Source organism: Panthera leo, chromosome A3, assembly GCF_018350215.1.
Source record: "Panthera leo isolate Ple1 chromosome A3, P.leo_Ple1_pat1.1, whole genome shotgun sequence".
NCBI classification, from domain to species: Eukaryota; Metazoa; Chordata; class Mammalia; order Carnivora; family Felidae; genus Panthera; species Panthera leo.
This window is the reverse complement of record NC_056681.1, coordinates 4,425,210-4,452,478: the sequence shown is the minus strand read 5'-3', so window position 1 is coordinate 4,452,478 and position 27,269 is coordinate 4,425,210. Positions and strand designations below refer to the sequence as shown.

Sequence of the window (27,269 nt, the reverse complement as noted above, 5' to 3'; positions counted from 1 at the left end):
CGCCCGGCGCCGGGGGCGCGACGAGCGGCTCATCTAGTCAGACCCCCGCCCCCCGCCCCCCGCCGCCCCCACCAGAAACCACCATCGCTGTGTAGTGTGGATTTTTATTCAGTATTTGTGTGTGTGTGTTTGGACACATTTTCCTTTTCGGTTGCTCTGTCCTTTGGTTCGTGCTCGCCTCGCTTTTTCCACACTCCCTGCTCTCTGGTTCTCTCTGTGTCTCTCTCTCTCTCTCTCTCTCTTTTCGAAAATTTTCCGAAGTCCGGGCTCGGGCTGGCGCTCCCTCCCCTTCCGCCCACCCCGGCCCCTCGGCGGCGCCCGCGGGAGGAGGGGGGGTGGGGGGGACTCGGCCTTGGGGCCGCAAGGGCTACGCGGCCCGGGGGGTGGAGCGTTGGCGTCGTGCGAGGGGTCGTCACTGGCTCGGGGCCGCCCCCTCTCCCCCCCCCCCCCCTTTCCCGTGGCCGGGCCCTCCCGGGGGCCCGAGCCAGGGAGGGGGGCGGGGGGGCGGCTCCCCGGCCCGTCCCGGGCCGGGCGCGGGCGGAGGGACCCCCCTTCCCGGGCACCCGGGGAGTAGGGGGGGGGGGGGACGCCTCCCTCCGCCAGCTCCCGCCCTCCCCGCCGCCGCGGCCGCTGCCGCGGCTGCTCCTCATCCCTCCTCCTCCTCCTCCTCCTCCTCCTTCCACCCCCCTCGCCGCCGCCGCCTCCTCCTCCTCCCCCCGCCTCCCCCCGCCCGCTGCAAAGCTTTGGGTCGGGGCGGCGGCGGGCCCGGGCCGAGGCAATAAGAGCGGCGGCGGCGGCAGCGGCGGCAGCAGCTCCCGCAGCTCCTGCTCTGGTCCGCCTCGGCCCGGCGGCGGCCATCAGCCCCCTCGGCCTCGGCTCGAGGGGCGGGGAGCGACGCGCTCCCCTCGGTCCGACCGCCACCACCCTCCCCGCGCGCTCCGCGGCCCGCGCCCCGTAGTCCGCCCCGCGCGCTCCTCCCCGAGGAGCCGAGCCCGCGCCCGGCCCGCCCGCCCGGCGCTGCCCCGGCCCTCCCGGCCCCGCGTGAGGCCGCCCGCGCCCGGCCCCGCCGCCGCCGCCGCCGCCGCCGCAGCCCGGCCGCGCCCCGCGCCCCGCCGCCGCCGCCATGGGCTGCCTCGGAAACAGTAAGACCGAGGACCAGCGCAACGAGGAGAAGGCGCAGCGCGAGGCCAACAAAAAGATCGAGAAACAGCTGCAGAAGGACAAGCAGGTCTACCGGGCCACGCACCGCCTGCTGCTGCTGGGTAAGGGCGGGGCGGGGGGCGCCGGCCCCGGCCCGGCCCGGGGGCCCCTCGGGGCGCCCCGCAGGCCGCGCGCGCCGAGCCCGCCCCCCGCCCCGGGCGCGCGCTCCCGAGCCCGCCGCCCGCTCGCGGGCTCTGTCTCTGGGGGGCGAGGCCGGAAGGGGGACCCCGGGGCGCAGATTCGGCCGGGCGGGGGCGGGGGGGGGCTCAAAATGGGGCGGGGGGCCGCGGCGGCGCGGGCGCGGGGCCCCCTCCCCTGGCCCGCCCGTTCTCCGTCTCTGTTTCTCTCTCTCTCGCCCTCCCCCTTGCTCTTTTTCCTCTCTCTGTTTTCCGCGAGGCCTACACGACGCCGGGGGTTTGGGTGCATGTTGGGGAGGGGGAGGGGGAGCCCCACAGGGCTCGGGAGACTGCGACAAAAAGAGGGTTTCGGGGACAGGAAATGGGGTGGCGGGCAGAGGGAGGGGGACCCGCCTCCGTGGGGTGTGTGATTTGTTGGGAGACGGAGAAGAAAAGAGGGGCCAGAGAGGAGGGGGTGACGTGGGGGGGGGGCCGCCGCGGTGGCGGAGGGGACCTCGCCGAGGGGAGGCTGTGGCGAGGGAAGTGGCCGAGGAGAGTGGGGGGGGGGGGCGGGTGACATCAGCCCCTCGGAAGGGATCGGAGTGGTAAAGGTGGTGCAGTGAGGGGGAGGGGGCGCGGGCGAGTCGTGGCGCCGGAGTGGGGGGGGGGGGGGGGGAGGAGGGAGCGCGGCGGCCGCTGGGCGCGACTCGGTGCGTTTCGGGCAGGACACACTGTGTGCGCGGAGCAGACGTGTCCCGGGCCGGGGCCGGCCGTGGAAGGAAGAGAAGGAGAATCAAATAAAATGAGACCAAAAAAAAAAAAAAAAAAAAAAAAAAAAATGGAGTTAGTACGCTAAGTGCCCAGTGAAACCAAATGACACGTCATTTTTACAGTATGACCTTTTTTTCCCCTTCCAGACATGCAGGCTTTTTGAAAAGCAAAGAGAATTAATTGTAGCACAGCCCCCTCCCGCCCCCCCCCACCACACACACACACACACACACACACACACACACACACACACACACACCATTAACACACGCGCACACACACATTTTCCTGTTGGTTGGCCACATTGAGAGTGCTTTGTGAAAAAGGAAAAAAAAAGACATTCATAAATCAGAACTGGAAAATGACATTTGTCTGTAAATGGCTTCTTGGTCTGGAAATGGCGTGGGGTTTTTTTTGTTTGTTTTTTTGTGTTTGTTTTGGTTTTTTGTCCTTCTCAAGGTGGGAGGGGGCATTGAGAGCGCTTTAAGGAGAAGACTTTTTTTCCAGGTGGAAGGAGATGGACAGACGTTAATTAGTTGTTTGTCAAGTGACATTTGGTTGTTTGGTTTTGGGTTTTCTCTTGATTGCGGTTTTTCCTCTTTGGCCAAAAAAAAAAAAAAAAAAAGGCGGGGAGGTGGGGGTTGTTAACTATAAGGACATGGCCTCTCCTCTTTTCTTAAAGGTGCTGATGGGGGGGGGAGGCAAAGTAAAACATAAGCACAAAAGAAATTGTTGAAATGACCACAAGAATGACACAAACATTAATTAGCATGGAAGTTTTCCACTTCCTTAGTAATTTGGCTATCTGAGTTAATTTGTGAATTTGCGAGGTTAAACCCTAGTTCATGGTCACACTTCAAAAACAGTTTGACTATAAAGAATAAAGACGTAAAAGGCCGATTTTTTCCTTTGTGGTGGTGTTTGGTTTGCTGTTTCTGGATGGGTCACCTCTTTGTTCTCCTGGGTCCAGATTTATATAAAGCAGAAAATTATTAAGTGGAAACGAGTCTGGTGTTCTGTGCATTTGTAATTTCAATAATTAAATGATACATATGTTGAAGTCTTGCCTACAGCTTCTGAAGGTAGAATTATGCTATGTGAATATTAATATGCATATAACTTGATTTCAAAGTATCAGCTTGGAAAAGTCTAGAATCTTTTCCTGGGAATGCCATCTTGTTACCTGAATACTAATTAGAAACAAGTGTGACACTTAACAGTGCCTTCAATTTCTAACACCTTTGCTCTGTGAACACAAAGTCTCCACTTAATTTGAGACTGTTACTCTGAATACACCTTTTACATCCCTGTGGGCTAATTTTCCCCAGGTGTCCTAGTCTATATGGCTACATATTACCATGATTGATTGATAGCCTCTGGCAGGGGGGGTCTGCAACCAAAGTAATAAGCCCCCCCCCCCAAGAGGAAACCTCATGATGCCCAAAATGCATCTTAATGACATAAATGTGGAAACTGAGGCACAAATCTGTGCCTGTAAGAGAGAGGTGGTGCACATTTTAACACTTCTGACAGAAGAATTTGGAGGTTCTGATTAATGCCTTGTATTCTCTGCACGGAATCTCTTAATAGTGCCTTTAATATTTTAATTTATTAGACTTGGGCTCATTAAGATAGAGTGTTTGCTTTGAAATCAATGTTTCTGTGGAAACTAATTTTAACTTTTACAGATATTGATTACAGCCTTGTGAAAAAGCAAGAGAAGGAGGAATGCTTTGCCCTCTGGGCAGTAAAACAAAAACAATTAATAAAATTAAAACTGAAAAAGGGGGGGGGGTAAAAAAAAGATTTGTGTGGGAGGAGGGCAAAAAATTTTTCACATACACAGTACTTGTTCAAGAGAGTATACATTTGCAAAAAAAAAAAAAAAAGAATGAAAAAAATAGCAATCCTCCTCCTTGCTGGGTGGAACTGTGCTTTTTCCATAAAATATATGTTTACAAATGAAAGGTGATTTAAAATGGAGGCATGTGCTCCTTTTTACTGTTTTGTTGAGAAGGGCTCGAGGAATCTGAAAATCTAGTGGCTCCCTCATGATTAAAGTCCTGTCCTTTTAACAGTACTTTTCATAGTTGTTGCTGCATGCGAATGTGGTCGTTTTCAAGCACTATATTTGATACCAAAACGTATTTTTCGAGAAGATGACATAAACTGGATGGTCTTCCATTTTCCACCCCCCCACCCCCACCCCCCGCAACATGGTGGTTGTATCCAAAGAGAATTTATCTTTAGGAAGATACCCTTTGCGGAAAAGGAGGATAAATGGAAGATTGCGGGTTGGGGTTGATTTTTGAGTAGCCCGAGGGGAGAAAAGCTGTCCATTAAAGAAGCTGAATCGTGAAAATTTGCGGGAGGGAAATGCTGCGTCAGTCCGTGAGCTGAAGACAGCGGTGTCTGGGCATTGTTTGTGAATCCTGGGTGTTTTAACCGTGAAACCTCTGACAAACCGGGAATTCTGTGGCTATCTACATGTATGTGTATGTTTCACCAGTGAATGCTATTCAGTTTCAGTTTTGACTTCCAAGTTTCTCCCCCCCACCCCCTCAAATGACAAAATTGCGTCATCCTGTCTTTGCCCCCCCCCTTGCTTTCCCACCCCACAAATTTGAAAACAACCAAAACAAAACAAAACCCTGAAAACAGCAAGCCCTTTAATTCTTGTTACTGTGATGGTGAAAACACTGCAGGTAGACACAGAGTTGGACATGTTACTTCATTTTCTCTGCGTCGAAATGTCAAGGAAGATTGCAAGTCTGTTATTTTGTTTGTTTGGTGTTTTTGTGTTTCCTGTTGTTGTCGTGTTGTTGTTGTTTTGCGTGCTGCTTCTGTGGAAAACACGGCAGCCCTCTTCCCTGCCCAAAGTGTGTAAAATGCCTCCCTCATAACCTGAGACTTACTTTCATTTTCTAGGTGCTGGAGAATCTGGTAAAAGCACCATTGTGAAGCAAATGAGGATTCTGCATGTTAATGGGTTTAATGGAGAGTAAGTGTCAACTCTGTGCTGGGGCACAATAAGATTAACACGTCTTATACTAACCTTTAGGAAGTTTAGGTAGATTTTGGGGGCTGGGCAGCCAATTTTCACTTAATTTTTTCAGCCTACATAGGAGAAAATCCAGGGAAGAGCTCTTTGGAGATTCGCCCCCCCCCCCCTTAGACTCTTTGGTGCAGCAATAAATAATAAAAGTAATAATAAAGCACCAGTGTTGTTGTAAAACTATCCCCCCCCCCCCCCCCCCCCCCCAGGGAGAGAGCACCTGGCTGGCCCCATGACAGGTCTGTTGCAGACCTGCCCAAATTTTGGTGCAGTGGGTCTCTGACATAGTTGACACCTGCTGTGACCACCCCCCTTTTCAGGCAACCTGACCACTGCAGAGAAGCGCCCCCCCCCCCCCAGCAGATTTCAGCGCAATGCGCCATTGTGGGATGTATTAAACTATTAGGGAGAACATTGTTTCAGTAATATTCTCACATGAAAACAGTTGAAGGAGACAGCCCTTGTTAATAATTCCTCATTCCCTCACCGTCCTCCCCCTGCCCCGCCCCCCCCCCCCCCCCGGAAATTAACATTATGGGCAAATCATTGTTTCCCTTTCTAAAAATCAGTAGTCTTGCCTAGAGAAAGAAGATGGAGACTGGGAGTTAGGTACTTCCGGCTGGGTCAAGGGGCATTTTTGCCTTTGAAAAGTCCTTCGAGGCATCTTGGTACAGGACAATGTGACAATACCACAGTGAGAATAAAGATGAAAAGAGAGTGCGTGTACTAGGGATGTAAGAAATGGGGGGTCACGCTTGCCATGAAAAACATGCAAACAGAGGGGAGCGCTCAATACACTCAGAATTTGCTTTTTCTGCCCGGACCCCAGATGGGCCCTTCCCATGTGAAACAGAAGGACCTAAATCTGCCAGCCTCTGTTCTCACGGGATGACAGCGGTTAACCTTACAAACACCTGAAGACACTAGTTTACAATTACTAGCTGGTTAGCTATCCCATTCCCTTTCTTAAACCTGGATTCAGTTGAAAACTTGTCTCAGTTTGGTTTCATGGGGGGGGGGGGGGGGGGGGCGGACATTGAGTCAAGGTCGCATAGTTTAATTCAGTTATGCGCCAAAAGCCCCCAAAACAAACCAATAAAGAGGCAGTTACTGACACCTACTATGCACCAAGCACCAGGCAAACAAAGATCAATTTTATCACCTTTCAGAGGTACGAGGACTGAGGACTGCGCCTGAAGGCAGCTCTTTATGGAACATTCTAGAATTTCTTAGGTCACGTATTCGGGGCTAAGGATGATGTCACACATGCAAATGGACGGTTTAGTTTAGGATGCTCTTTATCCTTGAACCTCGAATTCAGAAGGATGGGCTGTTTTACCAGTTGTATGAATGGCTCGTTATCAATATGGATATACAGGCGGTTAATTGAATAGCTCGCTTGCAGTTCTTAATTCCTGACACACCCTTCAATAAAGCCCTCTTACCAGAGATTGCCATCGGTTGATAAACAAAAAGCCAGAAACCGACTTTTTAGCTATGTGAATTTGTAATTTAAAGAAAAATCTTGCATAATTATTTCCCTTGCATCTTGCCGGGGAGTGCTTCTTCATGAGGCTAGTTAAGCAAAAATGATTTGACCATGTACCCTCTAGATAAATATTTTGATTAAAACTGGACATGGCTAGCATTTTTAAAAGGATGCAGCAGCCACTGTTTACCTTAGCTCGAGTCCAGTAGAAGATAGGACATCCTTGCAATAATTTACTTAAGGTTTTATTACTCTACAGACTGCCCTACGGTTTTTTAATTTTTAGAGCAAGGATTCTCCTCCCTTAGCGAGCCAGTCTGTAATGCACATGAGGCATTTAAACCAGAACTTCTCTTTTCTATTTTCTTTTTAAAAAGAGGAAGCGACATTCCCAGTTTGCCTGCCTTGTAGAGGAAGCCATAGGTAATCTCTGAGGACGTTAAATTTAGCCCGTGGAAGTGACATACAGGGGAATTCTTCGTGTGAGTCTAGAAACCTTATTTTTATCTCCTTCAACTGAGCCTCCTTTTTTCTTTTTCCTCACTGCGGTATTGCAACAAAAGTGGTTTCCTTCTTCACTAGGAATTCCCTATGAAATGGTGACATCCATCCACTAAAGGGTGTTCTGCGTGGTGCAGGGGCCTTCTCCTCCTCGCTCCCGTAAATGTGCGCTTTGTTAGGGCTGGGCTAAGCTATGAAATTTGCCTTAACTATCCGCAGACTGCCGTGCTGGTTACATTTTGAGAGTAAGGTGTACTATTAATCTGACCTTCAGAAATACAGAGGTCAAGTGCGGATTTTCCTAACTCAAAGCTAACTCTTCCTTACATTTAGTGCCAGGGCAGGGGTGGGGGGGGGGGTGGGGGGAAGGAGTGCCATTAACACTGGTTGAGCTAATAAGCTAATCAATTAAAAAACTCTGTAGAACGCTTAGCCGTCCTGCCCTTCCTACCTTCAAGGAGAAATTCCTACCATTTATGAAGATTGGGTTTTGTTTTGTTTTGTTTTGTTTGTTTTTTGGAGGTGTAGTGAGTTTTGTTCTTTTAATTTTTTTTTCTTTTTTTTTTTTTTTTTTTTTTTTTTTTGCTGTCTCACAGTTCAGACATAGTTTTAATTGATGACAGTTATCAGGAACGAGTCTATATAAATAAAAACATTTCATAGGTAGTTTCCCTGACCTCAAGAAGGGAGGAAATTAATACTGCACCAGGAAATCATGGGCAAAAATCACCCGTACCTCTGCCTTTGTGTGTTCAGATACAACATGGTAAAAGATTGAGATCTGGGAGAATCCAGGAGCCTTATGCGCGGCTCTGTTCTCCAAAGAATTGTGAGATAAATCACTGCTTTATCTCCCTAATGCATGTACATTTAGTGAAAGCACAAGAAAATAATTATCCGTCCCTTCTGTATACCCTACCGGAGAGTCTCCAGAGGGCTCGGCTAATCCTGCGGCAGAGGTGTGGTGTTCTTTCCTCCACGGCCTGCAGTCTCAGTGGACATTGCAACTTAGCCAGAAAGGCGGCTAAGAATTAACGGGAGGATGGTGACCGTTTGTTTAGGAATGTAGAGAGGCTGTGTGGGGTTTTTGGGAAATTGCGGTGCCTTGCAGATTAGGTGAGCTTTCAATCTCTCTTTAAAAGGGGCGGCGAAGAGGACCCGCAGGCTGCCAGGAGCAACAGCGATGGGTAGGCACATTCAAAACCACAACAACTTTGTAACAAACAAACAAACATGAAGATCATCCTGGGAAACTGAGGGCAGAGCCCCGGGGAGAAAACAAAACTCATCTCGGGGGCCATCAGCCATCTTGGTATACATGTTTGCACATGACACGTAATCTCTTCACATTTCGGAGCAAGTGCAGTGCAAAACATAATTTTTTTTTTTTTTCTGGCCATCCTTTAAATGTAATTAAATCCAGGTGGGGGAAAGTTAACAGATTTCAGCTTTAGACGATCAGTTTAAGGTTTCGAGTATTGACGTTTTTCCATATGGTTTCTGTTTCTCCACCCACCCCACCCCCCAGCTCTCCGTTTGAATTGGCTACTCGTTTTTAAAACTAGACTAAATTCCATCCACCCGCTGCTTGGTCTGATGTTAAAATTTCAGACTTTTCGGAGAGGAAAAAAAAAATCTTTTTCCTCGATTAAGATACATGGTGCTGCACCGTCTATAATTTGGGGAGGGGGGAAAAAAAAACACCTCGGCACCTTGAGGAGGTCATTGTTAAGAATGGTCTCGAAAAGCCTCTGATCTTTTAAAACTTCTCAAATGTAGGTTAACCAGAGGCACTTTGCGTTAGCCAGTGGATAGGTAATTCACGATGGCATCCGCTTTTTATTTTTTTTTTCCCCATTCATTATCAGTTTTGTTTTTCTTCACTTCCTACATCCCCGCTGCCCATCACACGCCGACATGCACACGCATGCCAGGTAGCCATCGCAGCTCAGCTATTTCTCATGAGAGCACGCAGAGCCGACTGACCCAGCCTAGGGCATCTCAAAGAAATAGCTTCTGTGGCCGGGGGTGGGGCGGGGCAAAGGATACCGGGGTGGACAAAGTGACTTACACATGTCTGTTCATCTGTTTCTTTTAGAATGTATTATCCCTAGATGGTGGCTACAGTTTCTCCTCTTCCCGGCTATGCTATCCCACTTTGCATGCTGGAATTGCCTGGTCTTAGAAACCTCTAATAAGAATACTATTCTGTTGTGGGGGGGAGGGGGATGGGGCCCTACCACCTAACCTCTAAAGATAACTGAAAACAAAACAAAACAAAAAAACCAAAAAAAAAAAGCACAAAAACCCACAAAACCACAAAAAAAAAAAAATGGAATGAAATCCTTAATTGGCAAAAATGTAGTGTAACAGCAATCAAAAAAAGGCATCTACATAAAAGTGACTAACTGACCGTTTACTGTACCAAAAGTTGGCATCTGAGAACTATGACAAGCCCATATTGACCCCCCGACTCTGTACTAGATGCTGTGCTAGACCCCCGAACCCTACTAACACCTGCCTGCACTTCTGTGACTCTGTTCTGCAAGTAAATATAAGTATTAACATACGTGATAAATAAAAATTCTCTGCATGTTTCAGCAATCCCTGTATCCTGCGTCTGTCTTCTGTCTTTCTTCTTTTGTCTGTCCTTTCCCACAAAGGCACAAAGAGAAAGGTGTAGGACCGAAAGAAACTTAATACAGCGTAGCCTTCCCCCACCACTTGGTTAGCTGAAGGGGGGGAGGGAAGGGACTTTTAAAATAAAACCCCAGGCGATAGGCTTCGCGGACACACTGGGGGAGGGAGGGGGCCACGTCCCCAAAGCATTTCCAGCCCCACCCAGTGTTTTAGTCCATCAGATCAAAAGTGTGGCGGTTGATACATAACTTGGCTTTGTTAAGTAGTTTAGAGACATCTGAGGAATTTGCTCTGAATTTCACAATCAACGTTAAATTCATTAAGCGATAGTAAAAATGATGATAGACCTGCCAGCCCCGGTATAATGTCTCCATCTACATAGTAATTGCTTCAATGGAAGAATTTTATGTTTTAGTATTACACACCCGAATTAGATTTCAGATTTCTGTTTTAGCTGTTTTATACTTGATCTACTCCCACACCTATTCACATACGTAGATGAATACTGAACACGTTCTCAAAATATCCGTATTTAAGACTGGAAGTTTTCCAATTACCATACTACTACTTAGACCAAAATATCAAACCGAATGAAAGAACCTCCTTTCTGGAAGGACTCGCCTCTTGCTCCACGTGCATTTGGGTAGTTAATACCCGGACGTCTCTAATTTCAACTACTGTGGGACCTTGAAAGCTAGGGTGACGTCATGGCTCTCGTTACCATGGAAATGGAGCCTGTTTTTAATGAATGGGATTTGTCCCGTGGGGTTCTAGGTAAACCTGGGCCTGTGTGCGAACATTCGGGGCAAACGCGCATCCTTTCAACATTTCTGACGTCTACGTAACTGACTCGGACTCTAGCACCAAGTCTGGACGTGGTTCCCGATTTCAGAAATGAGCTTCAGTGGTGCACACACACGAGCAGAAAGGTCCCACAGGGCTCGGGGCTCCCGTCCCTTTCCATGGAGGGTGGCGGCAGTAAGCAGGAGTCTGGGGGCCAGGGGCACCCTTGCCATCGGGGCGTGGATGCCACGCTCCTGGTTTGCAGGACCCCTCTTGCTGTCCTGCCTGTTCCTCAAATTCTCCTGACTCCCAGCACTTGTAAGTGGCCGTGAGGGGGTTCCTTCCTGGTACGGTCTTTTACCCCCAGCCTCCCCCACTGATAAGAACACCTGTAAACCAGCTTTTTAGTCTGACGTTAAAAGCAGTTGCTCCAAAGCCAGGGTAACAGAAAGCGGGCTGACCCTGCCTGGGAAACGGGGGAAATGAAGTCAGGAAGTGTGGACCCACCCCTCAGATTGATAGGCAGATCTTTATTTTGGTAAGAATGAAATACTCAATGCTAGCTATGACCGCTCCTTGAAAAAAGTCACGAGCGGGATCTTCGGAGGTGGGGGCAGAGCTGTTGGCAGGCGAGCACGTGGCCGCCCCCCTCCCCCTTCGAGAGCTCTCTTCTCCACTCCGCACTCCTAACCATGCTGCCAGGCTGCGGATGCTGTCACTCCCCCTCCGCGTCTTCCCTACACTAACACACTGTCGCGTGCTGCTCCTGAGGGGCCACGGGGTTAATTTCTACCCCCGTGCCGGGACTCCTGGTGAAATCAACCAACTGAAAGCGTCAAAAATGAGGAATTTTGACATTTTCTCTAAAAATTATACACAGCAAGGAAAAGTGAGCCCCGTCCCCTCTCCTGCCTCTGGCGCACTTTTCAGCCTCAGTTTCCTCTGGGAGGGGGGAGCACCTTAACCTCCCCGTGACCGTGCTGTCTCGTCCTGGGGCTCAGTACACCGTAGGTATGTCCTGGATATTGGCTCCATGCCCCCCACCCAACGCCACAAGGTTGAGGCAATGGGTGTATTAAGATTTATACCCCAAGCAAGAGGTCCTTCTTACCCCTGAAGACACAAACTCTAGAATGTTCTTTGGTCGTGTCTCCAATGGAGGACAGTTGCCGGAAGACCCCTACAGCACTTGAGTTGATGTCACTGGGTGTAAACATTCCTCCAGGGGACCCCAGAAGCCAAAGGGTGTGACCTTTACTTATGGTCCCAGTGACCCTGAATAAAGATCACCATGTCCTATATGACTTACATTCGGGTCATAATTAAAAGGCCACTCAACCTCTAACCTCCAACCCCCCACCCCAGCACACGAGTCCCAGACCATACAGACTTCTGGGGGCAGAATCTCATTTTATCCCCATTTACATTGAGGGACCAATGTATATTATCACGTAGGAATGTCGTTGCTAGCTGACTGACATGATGACTTAATAAAAATGGCCTCAAAGCCTCAGAATCTGTAATCTCACCATCTGCGTTCACTGGTTCTCTGTATACTAAGCCAGTGACCAAGTAAGCCCCAAGAAGAACCATGAAACTTTTTCTCCTCCCTAGTATGTGACTGACATCACCCTCTTCCCCCCCAACACAAACACACACACACACACACACACGCACGCACGCACGCACGCACACACAGGGATGTTGATAAGGGCCAGGAGGAGCCTTTTAGGAAGTGTCGGTGTGCAATGGGGGCTTCAAAAAAAAAAAAAAAACTGGAACCACACCTGAAATAGTCCATGAACCAGGTCTGACTTCTGGTACAGTAGCCTTGATTCTTATCTCGATGCCAATTTGCTAATCTCCCCCAATCGGGCGTGTCCTCGGGACACATTTGGGAGGTTATAATTTGAAACCACCTTTATTCAGGAACCTCCAATCTGTACAGATCTGAATCCGCAGGTCTTTCAAGAACAGAATACTATGCTTTTAGTTGGAATATCTTGACTAAAGAGACGCTGTTCGCCAATGTGATGCAATATGATTTCTTTTTCTTTTCAATCCCACTGTAGTGAGAAGGCAACCAAAGTGCAGGACATCAAAAACAACCTGAAAGAGGCCATCGAAGTATGTGTTTGGGTCCTTTGTCTCGTTCTTCTCTTAGCTCCCCTTTCAGATAGTGCTGTCCCCCTGACTGCTTTGCTAAATCATTTGCAGACCATCGTGGCCGCCATGAGCAACCTGGTCCCCCCTGTGGAGCTGGCCAACCCTGAGAACCAGTTCAGAGTGGACTACATTCTGAGCGTGATGAACGTGCCCGACTTTGATTTCCCTCCCGTAAGCTAAGCTCTTGAATCATTCCTTTGCCCCCTCCCCTGTACAGTGGGCGGCACAGGGTGATGAGCTCTGGTGACCGGTCACCGGTGTATCGCATATAGGCACACCTGTGTCAGAGCCACAGTTCGGGCCGAACACATTTCTGTGATGCTGATTCTTATAAAAAAGTGAATTCCATTAGGGCTCAAAATCCTAATCATCATTAGGGCTTTGCTCAAGATGGGTGAGTGGAATTCTGTCACGCCTTGTAAATCTCCCCCCCACCCCGCCACAAGTAAGCATCACACTTTATTCTCACGACGTTAGATGGTAGGTTTTTATAAAGGAAAACGTCGTGAGCTGTGGCAGCCTTAATTATTCCCTCGTACACGTCTTGTGACAAACAAAACCGTATGTTAAATATGGCACACAAATGCTAATTGTCCAGTTAAATGAAAGTATCCAAAGATACCAAGGAACGCAGAAGTGAAGTGCGAGCCCTGGGTTTTATAAATGGAAGACATTCTCCTTTTAAACAGTTTACTATTTGACCTTTATTAAAGTTTTTTTTTTCTTTTTATTTTTCTCTAAAATCAGTGCTTGCCTTGGGGCAGATGAAACCTTTTTTCTTTCTTTTTTTTTTTTTCCTTTGAAAAAAGAAAGGACTTTCACCTAAATTATAACTTGGGAGAGTTTCTTCTGCCCATCCTGGTTGATGTGCAGGACCCTGTTTACAAAGGTTCTCTGTTCCATAAAGAACTATTTTTAGGGAACACAGAAGGAGCCATACCCAAACATACGTTTTGACCCCTCTACTGTAGGGGAAGATTAGTTTATAAGAGGGGGACGGGAAACAAGATGGGAAGATGCACCAGTTTATAAGGCCCAGAAGGAAAAGACTTGTCTACAGTTAGAACAATGAGTTATTGTTGCCTTTTGTCAGGCTTTCCTGGGAATTTGTGTTTGTGTATTTTAAATGGGCTTGGCTGCAAACTTACGCTAGCAGGGAAGCAGTATTCATAAGTATGGCTAGGTGAATTTTTTTTTTTAAATAGCGTGTTTGAAGAAAACTCCAGCAGTAAGAACAATATACATAATGCATGTTTCTAATAGAGGGGAAAATGGCAGCCTATTGAAAATGCACCAGAACAGTAACCTTTTATCAGTCGTGCCGACATCTGAACTTTGTGTCCCCTACCTACCTTTAATCTTTCTCTTGGCTGAATTCACACTGAAGAAAAACCCTCTCTTGCCTTGTAAGGGAAGACTGCCCCCATAGAATTAAAAATGTGTTCAAATGACACGTGAATCATAACCGATTGCAATTTAAAACGACACAGTTTATTTGCTCCTTTGTTCCCATTAGGACCCTTCCCAAAGGACAGGCCACTGACAGGGCCACGTTTGCCAGTGGTTCCCAACCATATTACTTTTTTGGTAAAATTCAAATTTTCCTGGAAGGGAACTTCATCCCAAGCACATCTTACAAATGAAATATCTTGTTTTCACAACACTGAATCATTTCTTGGCATATTCTCCTAATGCAGATTAATGTATATCTTTCCCATATAAGCAATTGTGTAAAGAAGCAAAATTATTCGGTAGGTGACTATGTCCCGCCCCCCCCCCCCGCCCCCCCCAAAAAAATACACCTAGGAAAACTACCCAAGACCCGTAATTCACAAGAAGAGACAGCAGGAATTAATTACTCTGGCTTTTAATTACGTTTCGCAAATTGAGTGAAAAGCCTTTTGAGCATGAAGTCGTTAACTTGGCTCTCAACTGGGAATCCCACCCCGTACTGGTCACACAGTGGACCGTGGTGTGGGGGTTAGGGGGGCAGCGCGGTGACGGCCTGGGCACAAGCTCATCGGTGCTCTCTCTCGTGTGTCTCAGGAATTCTACGAGCACGCCAAGGCTCTGTGGGAGGACGAAGGAGTGCGTGCCTGCTATGAGCGCTCCAATGAGTACCAGCTGATTGACTGCGCCCAGTAGTGAGTAACCTCTCTCCTGCCTCCGCACACGGGACGGGCACGCCTCGAGAAAGTGCTAGAAGCCTCTACTCCCGCTTGTCAAGTTCTTTGCGGAAGAGTTGCGTTCACAGAGGCCAGCCAGTCATTCTCACCTGCACTTAGAAAGTTCTAGTTGGAGTCATTTGTTCTATAAAGCCCTTAATTACACTTTTTTAGTGCAGCGACATTATTTTATATAAACAATTAGTGCCTTTTAGAGCAAAATGATAATTACTTGCAAAAAGGTGACGCTCGGAATTAATTAGCTTGAGGTAATTAATTGGATTGACCTCCAAGCTTTTAGAAAGAGCGGGCAGCTCTCGTACTTTGAATAATGTAAAAATGTTGTATTTTATTGCTATAATTTAAAAACCAAGGGAAATGGTGAGGACAAAAACATACCTCCCCCCTCCTCGGTAGCTAGCGGTTGCCTTGCTATTTCTGCCATCAGGTAAGTGACTACAGTTAGTCGAGTTAGGTTTTGTGTTGAATTCCATGTCCTACCCTTACCCATCCACACCGGGCTTCGATTCAAGGATGCTTCCCCCTATGGGGGGGGGGGGTCCTTCTCTGTCCCCCCTTCCAGTGGACATGACAACACATACCTGGAGAGTTGCCTTTTAAATAGCTTACCACCTCCCTCATCCTGTACATGTTAGATAGCAAATGCATGATGGTCAGAGCCGTAAAAAAATTCTTAACATTGCCTGTTGGCTGCTGTTGCACAAACATGCTAAGGGGTCGCAGTTAAAATATTCGGAAGCTGGAGTGTCTTGTGACCGGGCAGGTGGGGGGTGGGGGAGGCAAAAGACATTTGTGGGGTTTCAACCTTTCTTCTATAGGTAGCTGAAACTCAGAAATGGCTTTGCTATTAGGTAGAAAATCCGAAGTACTCAGGATCAGGGTTCCAGGCTGGCTCACCAGAAGCTGAAATTGCGTTACTGAGGAATTTATTGTGAATACCAGTTGAATAAATAGGAGGCAGGAAGAGGTAGCAGCAAACAAACAGCAAGTTCCCTAGAATCCTGTTATCTACAAATCACAGAGGCACTTGGTAGGGTCTGTGAAACCTATCAATTTATCTTTCCCTGGTCCCGCCTTCCCATAGGAAGTGCACAGTGGATTATTTCCACTTGTCACATAGAGGGCTATTTCATGGCTGGGTATGCAGGCAAATCTGTGTATTTTCTCAAGGACAGAAAAACAGTCCATCTTGGCCAGTCCCTGTGACCCCAACCCCCTACCACTTCTTCAACAAAGTCCCTGATTTTCTCAAAAGTTTGAACTGAAAGCTGGAAGTGCTAATTATAGTAACTCAAAACAAATGGAAATCCTGGAATTGTTTGCGTTTTGTATTTTGGATCCAAGTCAGAAGTACAGGTACAAGATTAGGAGGGTTTAACCCTCCCAGCTTTCAGTGCTCTGGAAGGGGGAGGGCGTGACAGTTTCATTAACAGTAATTTAGCCAGCATTTTGTTTTGTTTTGTTTTGTTTTTATTTCACACCATTTAAAAGTTTTCTTTTAAAGCAGCGTTAAACTGCTCCTGCAAGTTTATCAGAAAATGGCAACATTTGCACCGTTTATGGAAAGTTTTAAGGAAACCGGTGGGGGGGGGGGGGGGGTTGTGGAGTGAACATGGCTTAAAACTTTTAAAATGTCTTCCCAGGCGGGATGATTGGAACAGCCCTCTGTGCACACTGACCAGCATGTTTCTGGTTGAACTGCCTTTATGTTCAGGTTGCCACACGGGTACCTTGACTATTTCTTAAGCTGCCTATTTTTATTTGTTGAGCTGGGGTTTGGCTGGCCCCGCTCCAGATGTCTCTCTCACAAGATTTGGTGCTGATGATCTATTTATAGAACTGTGGTTCTGTTGCCATGGCAACGTGCTGGAGGCCAGGGCGGCTGGGGAGCTATTTCTGGACTGGTGCTCTAATGTAGGACTGATTGGGCAAGTTAGTATATCCTCTAAGCCAGACTAACTCTAAAGTGGTAAAAAGGAAGGGGGGAAGAAAACTCACAGAATTTTGTTAAGTAGACTTTTCTCTCTCGGGGAGTTTCTTTTCTGATTAGCCCACTTTTAAAACAAATTCCAAGCCCCCTTCCCTCTCCCCCCCCCCCAAAAAATAACCCCCTGGTTTTAAACTTAATTTTCCATATTAATTAAATGACCCCAATCTTTCCAAAGTTAGTTTTCCTAATGGTGCCCAGTGAAGCAACTCGGGCAGGACCATCCTTGCTTTGGGAAGAAAGTTATGGCCACTGCCTGCTCCTCACAGAGAGCCTCCTTAGCGTGCATGATGGGCTCTGGGGCTCTGGGCCCCTCTTCTGTGCAGGACCCTTGCCATGGGAAGATCCATAACCTGGATGGCTGTGAGGTTTCTGAAAAACGCAAAGTCCCCTATCTGGAGTGTTGTATTTCATGGACCCAACAGAACGGAAGGGCACTGTGTGCTTATTTCCTGTTCGGTGTGGTTAGGGCAGAAAGGGGCCCTTTGTGTCCGCCTCCTTTGTTCTCTTTTAATAAGCGAGATTCTTAAAAAGTAGGAGGAAGGGATACCCGTTCTGAGTAATTCAAACAATCTCATTTTCATGAGTCCCTGGAGGGGAAAATCCTTGCTGCTTTTAAGTGTGCCATTTTACTCTTTACCCAAAAAAAGTGGAATGAAGCGGGGCAGCGTACAGTTTTTGAATTCCTTGTCATTTTAGTCAAGGCCAGATAACTTGAAAATTTTAAATTTTTAGTCCTTCTCAACGGCACAAGCTCAGATAGGCCTGATTTCGGGCCCTCTGCCGGCTGCCGGGCGCGGAACTGAGACCAGAGCCAGCCCTGCTCTCGTCCCGTGCTCTCCCTGTAGGCCGGGGCCCCCCAGCGAGAGTCCATTTTCCCGGTTCCTAGATCTACCAGCCAGACAGGTTGACCTTAAACGCTGCCTGCGCTAACCCCTCATAGGCATCGAGGCCTAAGCGTGAACGACAAGGCCCCCACTGACTTCCTGCGCCTAACTACCACACCGTCGTTTCCACTGAGCTCAACTAACTGTACAGCGAGGCGGGACTTGCGGACAAATGCGGCATGAGCTCTTGGAACACCCCGGTGTGTCTGTCTTTTCCTCCCAGCTTCCTGGACAAGATCGATGTCATCAAGCAGGCCGACTACGTGCCCAGTGACCAGGTATGCAGAGCTCTCAGAATCAGAGGACTTGGAGCCCCCTTTCCAAGCTCGTCAGGATCTCTGCGCCCGGTGGGCGGTTGTTAATATTCCAGTTGGATTTGGTGAGATCCACTGACCCGGGTTTTGTTTTTAGGATCTGCTTCGCTGCCGCGTCCTGACTTCTGGAATCTTTGAGACCAAGTTCCAGGTGGACAAAGTCAACTTCCAGTAAGTGAACGATCCCTTCTCAGAACGGACGCGTTTGCTTCTGTCCCGCCAGCAGCAGAGTGGCGGGACGGTGTCAGCCCTGTGGGGTGACCGGGTGTCCTCTGTCTCCTGCAGCATGTTCGACGTGGGTGGCCAGCGTGACGAGCGCCGCAAATGGATCCAGTGCTTCAACGGTACGCAGGCCGCGAGGAGCTCTGCTCCGGGGACGCTCCGCTCTCTTGACCGGTAAAGGTCATTCTCGCCTCTAACCCACACTGCTTCTGCTTTCTTGGGCCGCAGATGTGACTGCCATTATCTTCGTGGTGGCCAGCAGCAGCTACAACATGGTCATTCGGGAGGACAATCAGACCAACCGCCTGCAGGAGGCTCTGAACCTCTTCAAGAGCATCTGGAACAACAGGTGTGTGGTGCCCCGCCCCCCGGCTTCTCCCAGTTCTCTCACCCCGGGGTCCTGTCCCCGATCTCCAGGCCCCGTGCAAGCGCGTCAACCCCTTAGCGCGTCCTTTTCCCGGACCTTAAACCTGCACCCTCTCTGCCAGATGGCTGCGCACCATCTCCGTGATCCTGTTCCTCAACAAGCAAGACCTGCTCGCTGAGAAAGTCCTCGCTGGAAAATCGAAAATTGAGGACTACTTTCCAGAATTTGCTCGCTACACTACTCCCGAGGACGGTACGTACGACCTCCCGCCGAGGGCCGGGCCCTTCTCGGGTTCACGGGGCCTGTACGCTCACGAATGTGCCGGACGTGTCCGTTCCCGGAGGGTTTTCATGCCAGTGGAGTTTAAGAGTCCCCTCAATGAACAACCTCTAGAAGAAAGGAAGCCTCTCTGCGTTCCCGCCCCCAGACTCTAAGGGAGCTTGCGGGGAAGCAAGAGAAGCTTCTTTCTGCCTATTTGCCTATGGAGAAATGAAGGGGCCCCGGGGATGCCAGCTCTCTGGCTCTGCTCGCTGAATGACCTTACCCCGATTTTTCTGTTCTTCGTAGCTACTCCCGAGCCCGGAGAGGACCCACGCGTGACCCGGGCCAAGTACTTCATCCGCGACGAATTTCTGGTGAGTAGAGCCCCTCCTCTGGTTCTCTCTCGTTCTTTTTCTCAGCGGTGTGAATTGACTGACTTCAGTGTGGGGACTGACCTCTCCAGTTCCCTTTGGTTTCACCAAGGACCGGTGTGAACTTTAGCGGAACCTCGGTAGCTGGTCGATCGTCTGCGGTAGGCGCCCCGCGGGCGCCGGTGGGGACGGTGTGGTCTGACTGTGTGGTCTTGTGTTTGCGCCACAGAGAATCAGCACTGCCAGTGGAGACGGGCGTCACTACTGCTATCCCCACTTCACCTGCGCCGTGGACACCGAGAACATCCGCCGTGTGTTCAACGACTGCCGTGACATCATTCAGCGCATGCACCTTCGTCAGTACGAGCTGCTCTAAGAAGGGAACACCCAAATTTAAGTCAAGCCTTAAGCACAATTAATTAAGAGTGAAACGTAATTGTACACGCAGTTGATCACCCACCATAGGGCATGATTAACAACGCAGCCTTTCCTTTTCCCCCCAAGTGATTTTGCGAAATCCCCTCTTCCCTTCAGCTTGCTTAAATATTCCAAATTTAGAAAGCTTAAGGCGGCCTACAGAGAAAAAGAAAAAAAAACAAAGGCCACAAAAGTTCCCTCTCTCTTTCAGTGAATAAAATAACAGCAGCAAACAGAAATAATGAAATAAAAGAAATAAATGAAATAAAAGAAATAAATGAAATAAATGAAATAAATATTGTCTTGTGCAGCATTAAAAAAAATCAAAATAAAAATTAAATGTGAGCAAAAGGATGTGAGTCCTGCCAGTCATTTACGGTTTCGAGCAAAAGCCCCCTCGTTCGTGGTCTTGACCACGTATCAGAAGTCGTTAACCTAACGTGGGTTTCTGAAAACAATTTGCAGATAAAGTCCACCCCTGCCCTGGACCCAAGCCCGGGCCCCACACAAAACCATTAGCCCGTGTAAAGAATTCGGCCTTGACCATCGATGGCCGCCGCCTCCATTCGATCAACCTCCCTTGTACATGTCTTCACAGTGTGCCTGCTGGACCTAGAGTCTCCCCCAAATGGGTGTCAGGTCTGGGGCTCCCCGGCTAGCTGGAGGATATGGACTCAGTTATGTGGGGGGAAATGGGAGGAAGTCAGTGTTGCCGATGCACGAGGGAAGGTGGGGTTACTCGTGAGACGGTGTGCGACGTGGGCCCGGAGCCAATCACCCCGTCGTGCACGTTACATATCTTACGATTCTGTCGGTTATCCCTCGAAGCTGGGGACACGATGGAACGGGAGCCATCGAATAGAAAGACACGGTTTTGAAACAAATGGTTAAACATTTGGGGGGAAACTTAAGCTGGATCCCTACCTTGTTCCATACACCAGGGAATTTTATGTGGCTCAATCATATGATTAAATACAAACAAGTACTTGAAAAAGGGTATTTTTACAGTTAAAATACTGGTTTGTAGAAGGCCTAAGCATGACCTAATATCCAAAAGCCACGGGGGTGGGGTGGACTATACGATACGAAGATTACATGAAACAAAATATGAATGGGGTGGAGACTGGGTGAAGATCTCTAACAAAGAGTTGATTTCCCCAATAAGCACGATACTCTTAAAAGCTAATCAACGGTCGTAGAAATGCAAAGTATGCGAACATACAGTTTAAAAAAGAAGACACAATTAACATCAGGAAAAATGGGGAGTCTCCTAATGCACGACAAAGTTGCATTGTTGGCGGTGGGGGTGGTCAGCCTTCATAGGCCCCACGTGAAACTCATTAAAGCTATAATGAACCGTGGCTTGAACTTGGGGTCTACTGGAGCCCCCTTGATCTTCATCCCCGGGCTCATCCCTTAAGCTTGTGGTCCCCCCCCCCCCCCCCGGCACTGCTTCCTGGAGCAGCGGGAGGAACTGCACCACCAACCACCGCACCCTCTGAAACTGGTCAAATGAAATATTAAGTTGATTCTGTAAATCAGACCAAAACTCCACTTATTTTCCAGGTAAAGTTAATCCGAACCAAATTAATCCTCTAGCATACATAGCTCATCAGAAGTGAGCAAAATATAAGCCCCAAGGAGGGCAGAGAAAGTAGCAAATAACCTATTTCCATAAACCCTTCGAAAGCTTCCTATGTAATATTCCATCCACATAAAAACTGTGTGTATGCTATGCAGATTTAATCGCAAAACAACCCTCAAAAGCCCCCCCAAATTAATACACACTCCCCCAAATTAACAGCAATCTACGTAACAGATTATGCAAATACGGCCAAAGACCAGCCCACCAATCCCATCATCCTCCAAAGTACTCCAAATACATAACTAAAACCTGTGTACCAGCCATCAAGACCACAGCCCACCAAGATGACCAACTCTTCCAAAATGGCTGCCTGTATGCCCCCTCCGTAGAAATCCCAGAACCTTCTCTGAATAATCCACGTAAGATTACCGTAACACTAGCCACAGATCCATCAAAATTAGCAAACCAATCCTCAGGCCATAGAGCAGTTACACCAAGAACATGATACCCCACAACCCTACCCCCCTCGCTGGTCCACACTGGCAGACACTGTATAATGACCTCCAGAGGGAGGGTCATAAAAGTCACAATTATCCAGTACCTATTATGTGCCAACCACTGCCCAATGAGCTTGTTTTGGCCATCACCACCATTTTACCAAGGAGTCAACAGAAGCCTAGAGAGGCCAAAGCACCTTGCTACAAGAAACATGGCTAGTAAACAGGGAAAATGGGCTTCAAACTCAGGTAGCCAAACCCCACTGCTTGACTACCACACCATACTGTCCTTCTAGAAGATACAGAAAAAAGAGGGAAAGGTCTCCTTTGTTCTTTCCAGGATGCCAGCTGTCAGGAGTCCATGACTTGTGACCCCAAAGGGAAATCCTGCAGGGCTCTCCTGGATTCCAGAGCCAGTCAGGTGGTCATGGGACAGATGGGTTGGTGATGGAGCAGGGAGGGGGGTCCTGTTCCCTCAGAGAGTGGCGTTGGACATACTCCTGCCCTCCCACCAGTTCAGAGGTTTGCTGTGGGGCCGCTGTCGGTCACTCAAATGTGTCTGAGGGTTCCTTCTATTCCTCAGGACTTACTCCTTCTACTTAAAACATTCCCATTTCTGTTTTCCCTCTGAGCTGGCCCCAAACATAACTTGTAGAGGGCTACTTTAAAATCTAAAATCTAAGATCTTCAGAAAGCTAAATAATTATGAAGAATTTCATTTAAATCTTTGATTACAAGTAGCCATTAGTTTTTAAAATTTCAGCTGAATTTTACATCTCTGTTTCTACAGGTAACAGTTTGTTAATCACAATGTTTTAGGTATCACTTTTGTTATTCACGGTGTCTTAGATACCACTTTCCAAAGGTACATAGACTATATATAACCACAGACCTTTTAGAGAATAAATAAAAACACAGTAATAAACCACCAAGCCCCCAATAAGGCCTAATAGGAGGAGGGTCTAGAATTGAGCATAATCTTTTTTTTATTAGTTTTTTAATGTTTTATTTATTTTTGAGACAGAGAGAGACAGAGCATGAACGGGGGAGGGGCAGAGAGAGAGAGGGAGACACAGAACCCGAACAGGCTCCAGGCTCTGAGCCTTCAGCACAGAGCCCGATGTGGGGCTCGAACTCCCGAACCGCAAGATCACGACTTGAGCCGAAGTCGGGCCCTCAACCGACTGAGCCACCCAGGCGCCCCGAGCGTAATCTTTATCCATCTTCATTTTTATTTAAATGTGGGCAAAATCACACCCCCAAAATGACCACCACTGCAAAACCCTCCTATGTCAAATGGCATTCTCTTCTAATAGTTTCTTGGACATCTGGTCATCTCTTTATACAACAAATGTATGGGGATCCCGTGTGGGACCTCAGCCAGCCACGGAGAGTTTTGCTCTCGTGGGGTTTCTATTCTATCAGGGGAGGCATACATTTACTAAATAAATAATCAAAAGAATTCCAGATGGTGACAACATCTCTGAGCTAACGACAAGACTGGGGCAATAGGGAATGGGAAGTATTTGGGAGGGATTCCACTTGAGGTAGAATAGCCAGAGAGGGCCTCTCGAGGGAGGTGACTTTTCTTATGGGAATGCAAAAGATGAGAAGGGGCTAGCCATCCATATATGAGTAGCTAACATCGGTATTTTATATTAATATTGATTATTAAAGCATTATGATTGGGGCATCTGGCTGGCTCGGTCGGTGGAGCACGCATTTCTTGATCTTGGGGTCATGAGTTCAAGCCCACATTGGGTGTAGCGATTATTTAAATAAATAAAAAACTAAAAAAAAAAAAAAAAAAACCACATTATAATTAACACTTATGGGTTACTTTACCATGGGATTAAGTGCTGTCCTAGGCCCTTTTTGTGGACTATCTCATTTAATCTCTTTGAAACCCTTTGAGGATGCGTCCTATCATCTGTACAAGATGTACCCAATCTGTACCCCACTGTACAAAATTGTGAAAAGTGATATCTAAAACACTCTGAATAATTTATGCAAATTATGCTTTTAACAACAGTTACACTAAAAACGCCACTGCAGTAAGCACTTAATTTGAGGGATTGCTACCCAGGTTCCTATTTTAGAGTTAGGGGATTTGGTGTCTCTGTGATAATCTTTCTGTGCTTAATTAAACACTCATATACTATGAACAACTCAAGTTTTCTGGTTTTGTCTCATTTATCCTCTGTATCGGTTAAGAATGTGTCCGGCTGCACATAACAGACCCCTGACCTGGAGTGGCACGGATGAAAAGAGGCTTGTAACTCACTTCACAAGAATCCTGAAGAATTCTGAGGGTGGTTTCTGATGTTATTTAAGCAGCTCATCAATGGCAGGCCGAGGCCTCCACGATTCTCTTGGCTTCTCTCTCAGGCTCACAAGATTAGGTATCACATCTTAGCCCAAGGCAGAGAGGACAGGGACAGACAGCCCAGCCGACTCCCTCTTTTATCAGGAATGCAAATGCTTTGTAGCTGCCCTTCCATTTTCTCCACCATGTGAAATACACACAGATGCCTGGATAGCAAGATAGTTAGATGGCTAGATAAGTAGCCAGGTAGCTGGGCAGACAGAAAAATATATATTTAATAACAATATCACACACACACACACACACACACACACACACACACGATTGATAATTTCCTGTGGCACAGACCCTGAAGGAACATCTAGAAAGATATATCGAGTCCCCGCAGTTTTTAAGGATTGGGGAAGAAGACAGGAAGAAACTTTCAAATCATAAGAGATTAATTTGTAGAATTCTATGTAAATCAGTTTGAAAGCCTAGATGAAATAGATGGTTGTCCAGAAAAAACACTGTGTCTCAAAACTGACCCCAGGGGAGACTAAATAAATAAATAAATTAATTAATTAATTCTAAGCAAATCAGTTACCATAATACAGAGCCTAGTGAAGCACCATGACAAGAAGGCTCAGGGCTCTTGCTGGAGTGGGGAGGCAGTGAGTGGAAGGAAACATGAGGGAGGCTTTGGGGGCATCTGTTTGTAGACCTAACTGCTGATTAAACAACTGTGAGAAAATTGACTGAGCTATACACCTATGATTCGTGCAGATTTCAGTCTGCATACTTAACAAATGTATACTTTGAAGTGAGAGAAAGGAAGAAGGCACCAGACCCAGGTCGTTTCACAGAGAATTCTACGAAACTGTTCAAGATCAAATAATTCTAATGCTGCTTAAATTATTCCAGAGTATCACCAAAGGAAAATTTCAAAGTTATTATCGTAAAGCAAGTATAACATGGATTCTAAAACATGCCAAACACTGCATCTGAAAATGAAATTATAGACCAATCTCACTTATGGTATCAGTGTGAAAATCTTAAAATAGAAGCAAACAGAATCCAATATTACACTTAAAAAATAATACATCCTGGGGCGCCTGGGTGTCTCAGTCGGTTGGGCGTCCGACTTTGGCTCAGGTCACGATCTCATGGTTTGTGAGTTCAAGCCCCACGTCAGGCTCTGTGCTGACAGCTCAGAGCCTGGAGCCTGCTTTGGATTCTGTGTCTCCTTCTCTCTCTGCCCCTCCCCCACTTATGCTCTGTCTCTATCAAAAATAAATAAACGTAAAAAAATTTAAAAAAAATAATAATACATCATGCCTAGGGGAGATGTATTCTACAAATGCAAGGTTGGTTCAATATTAGCAGAACAGCAATATGTGCCAAAATTTAATACCCATTTATATTTTTGGAAATCCAATAAAACAGTAATCAATGGGTGCCTTCTTAATGTAATGACTACATATATACTCTATATATATATATATATATATATATATATATATATATACAGTATATATATACACATATATATATATATACATACACATATATATAACCTATCTCTGTATAATATACGTAGTACACCATATATGTGCATATATATACCTAAAATATACTTTATCTCCTACGTTTTATATATTAATATACTAAATATTATAAACATATTAATTATATTTAAATATATTATTTATATTAATAATTGATTATGCAACCAATTACTATAGACATATTAAATATCTATAAAATTTCTTTCTCCCCAAACCAACATTTTACTTAATGAGAAACCTCTAAAAGCAGGAACAAGCAGGAACCTCTAATGTCAGGAACAAGAAACAAAAAAGACAAGGATGCCATATTGCCCTACTATTTATCATTGTATTGGTAATATACGCTAATTCAACTAGACAAAAGAAAGCAATTAAAAGCTTGAGAACTCGAAAGAAAGAAGTAAAACTTCTATTTTTATCTTTCACTGCAAATGATGTAAGTATCATGAGTCCCCCAAAAAAATCCACAGAAAAATTACTAAAAAGTAAGAATGTAGGAAAGAACAGGTTTATGAGACCAACATGAAAAATCAGTAGTCTTTCAACAATGGATGGAACAGCCAGACAGGAAGTCAATAAACAGCTGACATGAACAATACTATCGACCAAGTGGACCTAACAGATATATACAGAACTTTCTTCTGAGCAGGAACAGGATAAATCAACGTTAGGTCACAAATTTAAGAAGACCAAAATTATTCTAAGTGTCTTTCCCATCCAAAATGAAATAAAACTAGAAATCACTAAGTAACAGTAAGAAATGAGAAAATTCAAATATGTAGAAACTAAACAATACATTCTTGAATGACTTTAGGGTCAAAGAGGAAATTAAAAGGAATTTTAAGATTTTTATTTATTGTTTGTTTTAAAAAAATTTTTTTAGGTTTATTGATTTGTTTTGGGAGAGACAGAGACAGTGCAAGTGGGGGAGGGACAGAGAGAGGAGGAGACAGAGAACCCCAAGCAGGCTCCACGCTGCCAGCACGGAGCCCGATGTGGGGACCAAATCCACGAAACTGCGAGATCATGACCTGTACCAGAACCAAGAGTTGGATGCCTAGCCAACTGAGCCACCCAGGTCAGGTGGCCCAGATTTTCTTTTTAAGTAACCTCTACACCCAACACAGAGCTCGAACCCACAACCCTGAGACCAAGAGTCACGTGCTCCACCAACTGAGCCAGCCAGGCACCCCGAGCGGAATTTTCGAAGTACCTTGAGACAGACAAAAATGAAGATACAACACACCAAAACCTAAGGGATGCAGCGAACAGAGTACTAAAGGGGACGTTTATAGTGATCAACACCTACATTAAACAAGAGGAAAGATCTCAAAATGAACAACCTAACTTTACACCTCAAGGAACTAGAGAAAACAAACTAAGCATAAAGCTAGCAAAAGAAAGGAAATAATAAGATATGGGCAGACATATATCAAATATAAAAACAACAGGAAAGAAATCCCAGAAGCTGGTTCTTTGAGAAGATAAACAAAAGCAACAAACCCTTAGCCAGACTAAGAAAAAAAGGGAGAAGACTCGGGAGCATGTGGCTGGCTCAGTCTGTGGAGAAAGTGACTTTTG

At 46.8% G+C, this 27,269-nt stretch overlaps 1 protein-coding gene and 2 long non-coding RNA genes across 8 annotated transcripts; 1 reads left to right on the top strand and 2 right to left on the bottom strand.

The window, feature by feature from the left end:
* The first annotated feature begins 1,088 nt into the window (after positions 1-1,088).
* Positions 1,089-19,902, top strand: GNAS (GNAS complex locus). 6 transcript variants are annotated; one of them, XM_042930541.1, is made up of 13 exons: positions 1,089-1,262; positions 5,016-5,088; positions 8,275-8,319; positions 12,628-12,682; positions 12,773-12,892; positions 14,768-14,865; positions 18,005-18,059; positions 18,193-18,266; positions 18,381-18,439; positions 18,546-18,666; positions 18,806-18,936; positions 19,252-19,319; positions 19,546-19,902. In XM_042930541.1, exons 1-13 carry the CDS (start codon positions 1,124-1,126, stop codon positions 19,690-19,692), a joined length of 1,185 nt encoding a protein of 394 aa, XP_042786475.1. In that variant the 5' UTR covers positions 1,089-1,123; the 3' UTR covers positions 19,693-19,902. The 6 variants fall into 6 exon arrangements, with proteins under 6 accessions (XP_042786475.1, XP_042786474.1, XP_042786477.1 ...); XM_042930540.1 differs by having other exon boundaries at positions 12,625-12,682; XM_042930543.1 differs by lacking the exon at positions 8,275-8,319.
* On the bottom strand, positions 11,066-11,906 carry LOC122215358. Its single transcript, XR_006200335.1, has 2 exons — positions 11,667-11,906; positions 11,066-11,364 (listed from the first exon to the last, which is right to left on the bottom strand). It is a non-coding gene; the product is annotated as an uncharacterized LOC122215358 (long non-coding RNA).
* LOC122215359 lies at positions 14,191-19,551 on the bottom strand. The gene is made up of 2 exons (XR_006200336.1): positions 19,229-19,551; positions 14,191-14,996 (listed from the first exon to the last, which is right to left on the bottom strand). It is a non-coding gene; the product is annotated as an uncharacterized LOC122215359 (long non-coding RNA).
* Positions 19,903-27,269: the final 7,367 nt, after the last annotated feature.